This window comes from Mustela nivalis (genome assembly GCF_964662115.1).
Source record: "Mustela nivalis genome assembly, chromosome: 11".
NCBI classification, from domain to species: domain Eukaryota; kingdom Metazoa; phylum Chordata; class Mammalia; order Carnivora; family Mustelidae; genus Mustela; species Mustela nivalis.
In genome coordinates, this window is record NC_139030.1 from 60,357,260 (window position 1) to 60,368,401 (window position 11,142).

The 11,142-nt window shown below is 37.4% G+C and overlaps 1 protein-coding gene across 3 annotated transcripts in view; it reads left to right on the forward strand.

The window, feature by feature from the left end:
• CYTIP (cytohesin 1 interacting protein) overlaps positions 1 to 9,951 on the forward strand; it is an 84,283-nt gene extending 74,332 nt beyond the window's left edge. For all 3 annotated transcript variants that reach the window (XM_082690277.1, XM_082690278.1, XM_082690276.1), the window contains 2 exons: positions 3,610 to 3,676; positions 6,295 to 9,951. In XM_082690277.1, the coding sequence (XP_082546403.1) occupies positions 3,610 to 3,676; positions 6,295 to 6,752 (525 nt within the window). In that variant the 3' untranslated portion in view covers positions 6,753 to 9,951. The remainder of the gene's footprint in view (positions 1 to 3,609; positions 3,677 to 6,294) is intronic.
• Positions 9,952 to 11,142: the final 1,191 nt, after the last annotated feature.

Below are 11,142 nucleotides of genomic sequence, written 5' to 3' on the forward strand. Positions count from 1 at the left end.
CTCTTCTTTTCCCCCCTTGGTTAAGTCCAACTAGAGGATTTTCTATTTTTGAATCTTTTCAAAAACTGGTATTTCAATTTGTGGCATTCTTTTGCCTGTTTCTGGTTACTTTTAAGATGTTCTTTTGTCTTACTGATCTAAAAAATACACTGAAATGTGATTAGGTCTAGATTCACTTCTAAATTTATACTGCTTAGAAATTACAGTACCTTTTCAATCCAAGGACTTGTGAATTTCTTCAGCTTTGGAAAACTATCAGCTTGATCTCTTTGAATATATATTCCTCACCATTCCTTGAATTATCTTCTGGAATTCTTGTTAGGCATATTTTTAGAGTCTTTTGATTTATTTTCTTTGTTTCCTCACCATTTTTTCATATTTTGTATGACTTTATCTTTTTTCTTATGTTCTTGTTGAGTTCTTCAGTAATGTCTTTATTCTGTATAGAATGAGTTGTTCCCATGAATTTTAAGAGTTAATTCATTTTTTAACTTCAGATCATTCTTTTTTCATGTCTATCTGTTCTTGCTTTATTTCTTTGTTTCAGGTTTCTTGTTCTGATTGACATTAATCTCATTTCTTCCTCAAAGGATTAATATTTTTGTTTTAAACTCTTCTTTGGGCACTGTTCTGTTTTCTTTCTTTCTTTCTTTCTTTCTTTCTTTCTTTTTTTGCGGTAATCTATGTACTGACTATCAACTTTGTTGTCTTTCATACAATTTGGAATTCATATTGCTTATTTCCCATGCATCGTGGTCTTTGCCTTCTACTCCATATTGTACTTGGGTTGCCTCTACCCTGCATTTTCAAGGCTCCCAACCCAGAGCCAGATCTGGCAGCTAGCCTGTCTTTCTAGAGGATTCGTGTGTTGTTTGGCTCAAGTCATAGGCTGCATTTATGTACTCCTGCCTTTCCAAACACGAGCTCTACATGAGCCATGGCCACCAGCAGCAGTTTTTCTCACCCCACCTTCATGGTAGTAGAGCTTAGCCAAGGTTCAAACAGGAAACTTGTCTCTGTCCTGTGCCCTGATAAATAAGTGCATTTAAATTATAGATTGCTGCAGGATCCAAATTCTTAGTTACCTGTTTTTGTTTCTCCAGGTCTGGCAGATCTTTGGGTTCATCCTTGCCTATCTTCTTGCATTTCTTTTCCTTTTCTATTCTTGAAATTATGTGATTTCCAGTTTACCTCATGAACCATAAATGTCTGGATCTGACCTGCAACCAGGGTCAAGTTGGCTTCTCCTTCACAAGATGACATTTAGTTTGTGTGTCCTGTGTAATTATGAATTCATCTTTTAAAGACTCCAGAGGTCACAAGCTCTTCTTTAGAAATGGGGGTCCATTCTGAGCTATGTTTTCAGGGATTCCCTTTCTTATATCCTATGATTCAGTTGTTTAACATGAAAACAGCACATCCACTGTGCTAGCTAGAGGAGCTGTTTTTCAATTTAGCTCTGCTTTTCACTGAGTTTATAGCCCTACATCGCACCTTTATTTTCTAATCTGGAACTTTGTAGGACTGATAGGAAAATTAAACAGCATGTTATCCACGAAAGCAGTGTAAAAGTAATAAAGATGGAAATGTGTAGCTATATGTCTCATGTATATTGAAAACATTGGAAATATATCCAACTCAAAATATCCATCTGTGATAGTTGAGTTTTATTTCAGGAAGCCATTCTTTGATATATTCATTCAACCAATATTTACTGAGCAGTTGCTATATACCAGGCTCTGAGCTCTGAGCTAAGTATAATGAGGTGATAGGGCCTGGTATGATTAGATCTCCCACATGCTTTAATTTTTCTTCTAATGGTCAAAGGTCTCATTTGTCCAAATAACAAATGTAATGTTAATAACAAGCAGAAACAGATTGTGAGGAAAATGGGGAAGCTGAGATAGAGACTAAAAACTCTTAGTCACTTTGGCACATCTGCTCTTTACACTGGTGTTTTCTTGGTTTAAGTGATGACGTACTTAGATGACTGGGCCAAGTCAACAGATTAGATATTTAAAAACCTTTATTTTCACAAAAAAATAGCTATCTGGCAAAGCCTGACTTTGTATTTCTGAATAGCTAGTGCAAAAATACAATTTCCTCCTTTCTCCATATTTAGTTTTGACTGTCAACCAATCTTTATGCTCTTCTCCTGGACTCTATTCTCTTGTAGGAGAAAGACCCCTTTAAGAGAGAAGGAAGGGGTTAGATCCTTGCTAGTTCTGTTTGTTCTCTGTGGTCCTTAACTCTGACCTTCATAGGACCACAGTTGGCACAGATTAAAGGAGCTGTGACTCAGAGAGCCCAACAGTCTCATAGCCATACTGACTATGCTATAGTGAAGAAAGAACAAGCAATTAACTAAGCCAGGCATCTTACAGCTTTGATTTAGTGCTTGCAGATTATATAGGTAACCGTAAAGATTGATGCTAGATGTTACTGTGATCAAGGCTTGGAGAATCCTGCCTTGTGATTGTTCAGCCTCTGGAACTGAGGAACCAGCCATTCTTCCCTTAAGCATTTGATGACATTCTTAAAATTGTATGATTTGCTTTTCTTTCGGTCTTCCCTTTCCAAATATACTTTTCCCCCCTTTTCCTTTTTAGCCTGCATCTACCTTTCCCAGACTGCTTTTTACAAAGGAGTACTTGTTCCCAATGGGCTATCTTTCCATGTGATGAAGTGTCCATAGGCAAAGCTGAGCTGTGCCTGCCTGCTGGGCTTGCTGTGGGGATCTGAGTTGGCAAGGAAGGGGCCGGGCAAAAGCCAAAAGGTGGGAGGGAGAATGAGCCTCTAGGTGTCCTTGACAGATGGCCTCTGCCTGGTTGCTTTGTCTCTCATCAACTCAGCCCCTTTGATGGGCCGGGCCAGGCCTTGTGAGCAGTCTGGACCGTGACAGCAGCCCCTTCATTACCATCCTGGGCCACTGCTCGCATGTGCTGGGCAGCGGAGGAAGGAAGCAGTTAAGAAGTCACAATGCTTATCAGTGTTCTAAGTTTAGCCTACTAAGGAAGCCTTTCAGACAGGCTGGCTTCCCCTCTTTGCTGTGAAAAATACATAGGTGTGTAGCAATAAACAGAGCTTTAATGCCCCAGGCTTACAGTATGATGATATTTGCTGAACAATTTACTAAGCTCTAGTCACTGTTCTGAACATTTACATCTACTAACTCTCCGAATTCTCAGGACAGTCCCAGGGTTTCGGCTCTGTTATTGCTTTCATCTTATATATGGAGGAGGGAGGGAAGCCTGGAGAGTAGATCCTTGCCTCAACAGTTAGTAAATGGACACAAATCCAAACAATCTGGTTCTCTAATATTTTTTAAAATATACAAATAAATAAATGTCATGGTTTCTCTTGTCTGTTGTTTCTATTGAAACAATGTTAGTATTTTAACTTGATGCTACTAGATTATTTCCTGAGAAAGCAGTATTCCCAGTATCTCCCTTTTATGTAGAAAATAATCTTCCAATGAATGGGAGGAGTTATTAGTGTTAGAAAGAAAGGGAAAAAAATTATGATAAATCTCATCATCTAGAAGTAAATTGTTATCTTCAATGGGAATTCCCAGTTATTAACACTTTTTTTTTTTTTCTTTTTTATCAGCAAACCTTGAAGAAAAAATGGGTGGAGTTCAGATCTCTGCAGTTACAGGAACAGCGTCTGCTTCATGGTAAATGTAATTTCCTGTTCAGAAACCACACTAACATTCATCTTTTTGGTATTTCTGCCTCTAAGTTATTGCAAGATTATCATGATTATAGGAAAAAATTGTCTAGCATGGATCAAGAATGGATCTAGACTGTGTTTTTTGGCCTGACCTTTGGAGTGACCTATGTTTTTGGAGGATGAGTAGGTCAAGTCACATCCTCTCCTCCATACATATAACACATATGCACACAAAAACTTGCACACACTTGTATATATGCACATATGTGCAAGAGGTACCTGGGATTTTAGAAGAGCGGTAGGAATGATAGCCTGGTTTTCCTACTACTGCTGTAGATGAATTAAATTTCTGAGAATGTGTGTGGCTTGTGTAGTTCTCAGAAATTATTGAGGCTGGAATGGTAGCATGCTTCTTGGGTAGAGCTCCTATCATTTGTTCATATTATACAAGTTATGTGAATGCAGAGAAATGCTTCTTCTTGGCCTGTAAACCCATCAGAAATACCAATGATCATTCTCACAGTAAAGGCATGGCTCTTGCCACTGTGTGAATTCTGAAGGGAAAGGTTGAATTCAGATGTTGTTGATTTGGGAGCATCTGGGTCAGTCAGTCGGTTGAGTGTTGGACTCCTGATCTCGGCTCTGGTCTTGATCTCAGGGTCGTAAGCTGGAGCCCTGCATCAGGCTCATACTGGGAATGGAGCCTGCTTAAAAAAATAAAATAAAATTTTGTTGATCTGACATTTGCTATGTGACTGGTGTTACCTGAGGAATGAACTTTTTTGTACAAATAATTCACTGAAACCACTAGCTATGTGGGTGTGAAATGTAGGTTCTACCTTCTCAAGATACCACTGAGCTAAAGTCTTTATTTATAACCTAGAATGTTTGTTTCAAGTAATAATTTATTTACAGGAAAAAAAAGATACATTTAATTCATAATTAGGCACTAATGTATGGCTTAGAGGTTTGTGTAGAAATTTTGTTTTTTAAATGAAACTTCTATGTAAGTTACTTCTCTTTGGTATGTTTTAAAATTAATATGCTAAAAAATTCTTAGTAGATTTTTGGGAGGAATCTGAAACTTCCTAGCAGGATAGAGGTATAAAATCCAGCTACTCCTGGATTTTTGTAGACTTGAGGGTGTTTGGGAAAACTTTGCCCCCACTTCTGGAACATTCTGGAGTGGCGATGGGGTTTGGCCTAATATGTATAGGCAGTCCTGGGGTTCTATGGGAATAGCTTGTATAGAGAAGGTCTTTAGTTCAAGATTAAGGGGAATGACTCCTCATTAAAGCCATTGTTGTATACATTTTTTTTTTTGAGAAATTGAAGGATTTCTGTAGTTTACTTTTTCTAGAATAAATATACAGGGCTTGAGATTCTCAATTGCTTTCTGATCAAAAGCAATTCATCAACTCATTACCCATTGAAGTAAGGTAGGTTTTATTAGTAAAAAAGAAAAGCATTCTGGCCAGTCAGTGCAGAGCTGGCTGTATTCAACCTTGCAGATTAAGTGGAAAATCAGTCTCTTTTCGTATTGTTAATCAAGGACAAAGGAGAGCAACAGTAGAGAAATAATCAGCACAAAGTATAACCATTTCTGAGTTTGCAATGTTCTATTACTTTTCCTGAAGTAGAGTTACCTTCTAACTATGTTGTTCTCAGGGTGGTATAACAAATAATCCACTTCCTTTAAGTAGCAAACCAGCCAGCTCAGATAGTGCCCAAGCAAGTGGGGGTAGGGACAGGATGTTGGTGGTGCAATTAAAATTTGAGTTTGGAGAGCCCAGATACAGGTTATGAAAGGTTGATTGGACCAAAAAAAAAAAAAAAAAAAAAAAAATTCAGCTAAGCAGATAAAAGTCAACTTCTATAGATAAATTGTTACTTATTTGAAGACAGGGCTGTTTTCTGAGTACTGAACCATTCCAGAGCATTTCAGTATTAAAGTATTCTAGGAAGAAGCATGGAATATTGAGACTGGAAGATATCCTCTCTATTGTAAACACCTTTGAGTTCTCTATAAATCAGCATACAGGTGCAGGTTTTATAACTGTGTTTCCCATATACTTCAAGTGATGTTATGATAATTATATAATTATTTAAAAATTTCAGTAACTGAAAATCAGAAGAACTTAATGGAGGAAGTTTATAAGATGGCATTCCCTTCAGTATATTATATTTTTTTATATTTTTCCCAGTACAGTCTTTAGAATGCCATTTCTGTGAGGACTTTAGTGAAAGGTTGCAGGATCACTTCCATTTAAGAAATGATACTTTTGGAGGTTGACAAGTCTCACTGGCACACTATCAGAGGAGATGACTATTCTTATGTGAAGAATCTATTTACATTTATTTAATTCAGCATGACTGATTCTGTGACTGTGGAACCCTTTTACATGAAAGCTAGTCCATGAACAATGGTTTGGGAAACCCCACTCTAAGGTTCATCGAGTGGCCTCATAAAGAGTCACTTACTCATTCAGGTGAAGCTCAGTGAAAAATATTTTTCACCTTTACTCTTTCTTGCACCCTTTCAAGAGAAATATTGGTGTATTTGCTGGTAGGGAGTGATTCTCCTATCCATTCCACAGAAGTCTTTTGTTTTCTGCATTCTAGGTGACACAGGTAACTGCCCAAGTTTTGAAAACACAGACATAGATGAGTCGGTTTTGTTTGGAATGCTGCCGGGGTCAGGCTCAACCCTCCTGGATCGGAATCGACTATCCAGTGAGAGCAGCTGTCTGAGCTCCATGACAGTGGACAGCGAGGACGGCTACCAGACGTGTGTGTCTGAGGATTCAAGCAAGGGAGGCTTCAGTCGACAGACAAGCACAGATGATGAGTGCTTTGTCCCCAAGGATGGGGACGATTTCCTGAAGAGGTCTGTTTCCAGGAGGGACCGAAGTTTTAGTTCTGCCAGCAGTGGGTCCATGTCACCCTTGTGGGAGGGCAACTTCTCAAACATGTTTGGGACCCTGCCCCGGAAAAACAGAAGGGGAAGTGTCCGGAAACAACTCTTAAAATTCATCCCTGGCCTTCACCGTGCAGTGGAAGAGGAAGAGAGTCGCTTTTGATGGCTTGTCTTGACCTTTCATAGTAGCTTATTTCGTAAATATCTTTAGACTTGTTTAGACTAAATCCACTCAGCCTGGTGGAAAATTGCAGATGGATTGCAAAACTGAAACACCATACTAGGATGATGTGACCTTTATTTAAATTTTTGTACCATAAGTTTTGTTTCTTAAATCTTTTTTTTTTTTTTAACCAGAAAATCTCAGGTTATAAACAGAAAGTAAGGGAATTGAGTAATAAATTGGAAAATATAACAAATTAATGGACATTCCTGCTCATTCTAATGTTGCCTGGGAAGGCAAGGGTAAATATTTATTTTCCAGATTATGTGGAAAATTGAGAACTTTTCAGAGTCAAGTGTAAATAAAAGAGTGAAGGAATATAATTATTTGGATTACCTTCCATACGTTCATTGTAGGTCATAAAACTTTCTTTAAGATCAGTAGCCTCCAGGGAGGCTTAACAATAGGTCATTTTGAATGTTTCTGTTTACATCTGTGAAGGATCATAAACCAGAGGATCATTAGCTTTTTTTCACATCCACAGCAACAATAAAGCAGGAGGTATAAGATACAAAAAGAGCAGGAAGTGTAAGATTCAATATGAAGGTTTGGGATCCATGGGAACGTGTTGTCTAAGATGGGTGCTGAGCAGATTATGATAAGGGCTTTTAGATAGACAGCCTAGACAAAATGGGTAAGAATGTCATTCTTACTCGATTTAATTTTTGTTCTGCCTAAACGTTCATGGGGAGTCTAGAATTCTCAAGATCCTGCATATAGCTTTGTATTTTTTTTTTTTTTAATAAATGTCTGTAGTTTGAAAAATTAGAGCCAGGAAATGGATTTTCCTCCTGTAGATTTTTTCACATTATTCCTCACCTTATATTATATATTCCAAACAGTTATTGCCTTGGCATGCTTTTGTCCATTGGTTATGTTGGTATCACTTCAGGCTTTCAATCACATTTTTATTCAGGACCCATTCAAGTCCATGATTTCTCTGTTCTGGTAATACAGCAGCTCGTGACTGCTCTACATTCTGGCCATATTCATGACTACTCTATATTCTATAGTAGATAATGCCAACAATGTAATAAATTGTCCTTATTGATTTAAAGCTGTGTGTGTGTGTGTGTGTGTGTGTGTGTGTGTGTGTTTGGGAGAAATAGAGACATTTGATAAGTGACTTTGAATGTAACCATACTTAAATAAATTGAGTAAAGAATGAGTCATTTTAAGAAAGAAATGGGAAAGTAAGGAAGCTTGTAGGGTAAGAAATGAATATTAAATAAAATATAAAAAGATTTCTAATTGGAACCTACTTTCTAGGGGCGCCTGGGTGGCTCAGTGGGGTAAGCCTCTGCCTTTGACTCAGGGTCCTGGGAACGAGCCCCACATCGGGCTCTCTGCTCAGTGGGAAGCCTGCTTCCCCCCTCTCTCTGCCTGCCTCTCTGCCTACTTGTGATCCATCTCTCTGTTAAATAAATAAATAAAATCTTAAAAAAAAAAAAAAAAAGACCCTACTTTCTATTAATTATTTGAACTCTGAGTTATCCAGGGGGCTCAGCTAGGGAATCATTCATATGAAAAGCAGGGTGCATTGTTTTGCAGGAAAAATAACAATGCTGTCCACAATTTACTGAATACCTAGTAAGTTAAAGACGATTTCCATGTGATCCCTGAAACAACTCTGTTAGACAGGTGTTAGCCATACAGATAAGGAGGAGGAATTCAGAGAAGTTCCCATGGCCAGTGGCAGGACTGAAATTGAAAGCCAGTTCTTTTGGGCTCTGGTCTAGTCTCAGTCTATCTAGATACTGTTTACTCTTTTACTGGTTCTGTGTGGTCATCTCCACAGGACTTCCTCCCAGCCCCTGCCCCTCATGGAATACTTAGAGCATACAATTGTAGATACTGCATGGATAAAGATTGTCTTTGGTAAATAAGAGAACAAACAGACTTTTAGAATGACTCTTTCCCTTGGCCTCCACAAGCAAGTTTTCAAATAAAGTCTCATTAATAACTTCATGGTTAACAATACATTTATGTATTGCAACAAAGTCTTGCAAGTCCAAGTTGTGGTTGGACTGATACTGCTTGTTTCCCACTGTAGACTAGAATTATCATGTTAAAGATCTGCTTCCATGAATGTAGCATATCTTGTTAATCCCGTTTTGCCAAATCCAGGGGAAAGAAAGAATCTTGTTTATTTGGGGAAAGATGACTTTAAATACTTGCACAACACATCAGTGTTTTGAGAACTTGCACAAGTATCTGGGAAAGCAGATTATGGGTTATTTGCTTTCCTCATGGTTTTAAGTGTTAAATATAGTGTAATTCTTCCTCCTTACGGTAAATACCAAACCCAAAAAGGTTCAGGGAAGGGACAGAGCAAAGAACTAGAACTAGAACTAAGAAGAACTAGAGTCAAGAGTTTGAGATGTTCTGGAAAAAAAAGAAAAGCAGTTTTTAACCAAAGTACAGGAAGGAAGGGTATGTCATGCTTTGTGTGTTCACAAGTTATAAGAAAGCTAGCTATTTTTTAGTGGAAATGTGGGTAAATTTCTCACAGCATAGCTTTTCAGACTATCTGACCTTGGCGGGACTTTAGAAGATTTCATTTCTCTAATCTTCTGGTGCACAATGACTCACTTTGATGTAACTTACTGGGAAAAGAATTGAAAAGTGAAGTGTTTGGGTTTTGCTTACCTGAAATTGTTAAATATGTGGTATTGGTGGATTTCATTAATTGACAATTGGTCATGAAAATGCATTTTTGTAGTATGGCATTGATAAACTAAATTCGAATCAAACATATTGAGAATTACTCTGTCCTGTGGCTAAAGGAACATCACATCACTCCCCATGTCAAACAGGTTGGTACTCTATTTTTTAAAATGAACTTTAATTTATCACTTTCCATTTTATAGTACTTTTATATCTTAGTTGCATGTAAACAGTGTTAAAAATCAACTTTGAACTAAAGAAATCAAACGGGCACAGTTTGTGTGTGCTGATCATATAGTATAAGTATTTATAGATGTGTATAATCTAAGCATAGTAAATAATACATAAAAACTGTATTGAACCCTTCAGATCACAAAATTATTGGTACTTTTCATACATTTCCTTACAGAAATATGGGCAGTGAAAAATGTCAATACCTTCCTGAAATAAAGAATACTATTTTTCAGTGTCAGAACATTCTTCTCTCCCTTTCTGTCCCTTGCCCCATCTCTCTATCTCAGTCTCTATCTCTTTACTTACCTACCATAAATGAGATGATTGTTTTCAAGGCAGATTTTTAAAAAATCTAGGACAATGTCTTCATACTTACCTCTTTGAGGTTTTTAAAAGGCATGACCTACTTAATTGAGGGTTTGCATTTGTATTAACTTTCCGATGTTTAACAAATTGCTACATACTTAGAGGTTTAAAACACATTTATTACCTCAAAGTTTCTTTGTGGATCATGTGTCTGGGCAAATTTTAGCTCAGTCTGCTCAGGGTCTCCTAGAGGCTTGCCTGGGGAATGATACACTACGGAGCTCTCTCAGGTTGTCAGAATCATTTCCTTGTGCCATAGGATTCATGGCAGCTTGTTTAGTAAAAGCCAGCAGTGGAAAGAGAAACTGCAGACAAGATAGTCTTAAATAATGCAATGTAACCACAGGGTGACATCTTCTCAACTTTGTCGTATAGCAGAATATATTTACATAAGTACCATCCTACCAACCATGTCATGTTATGTTCGTTAAACACAAGTCATAGGATCTGAGCACATTCAAGGAGCAGGGATTATGCAAGACATGAACATGAAGAGGTAGGGATCAAGGAGGTAACTTAGGATCTGTTCACAACATAATTCAAGGAGCTTACAAACTTAATATATTTAGTCTTTTCTAAACTCCTTTGAGCAAATATAAAGCAAATATAAAAATGTTATAATTTTTAATAGAAAAGTAGTAAGATCTCTGAAATTAAAGAACCTGGCCAAGATTGTATAATTAGCCAAAATGCTGAGTAGGAAACTGAACCCAAAGTCAGGTCTGATCTCCTGACTTTGTCCCTCATGTGCATGAAATGATAGGAAATTTTAAAAGAATATTAACGTGTGAGCTAGTTACTTGTCTTAAAATTCTTCTCAGGGAATTTGAGTGTATTTAAGTGAATCAGTGATTGGCATGATGAAATTTATCGCCTCTATACGGGTACATCTTTATGAGCACAGGACAGGAATTCTATGGAAAAACGAAATTCTCATAATCAAAACTACAAAGCACAAAAGGAAATAATCAACCATGAACAAAAAATCAGGAGGTAATGCAAATACCAGAATTATCAGAACTAGAAAAAGTAAAGCTTTGAAAATAAAGTTTGAAAGAATATA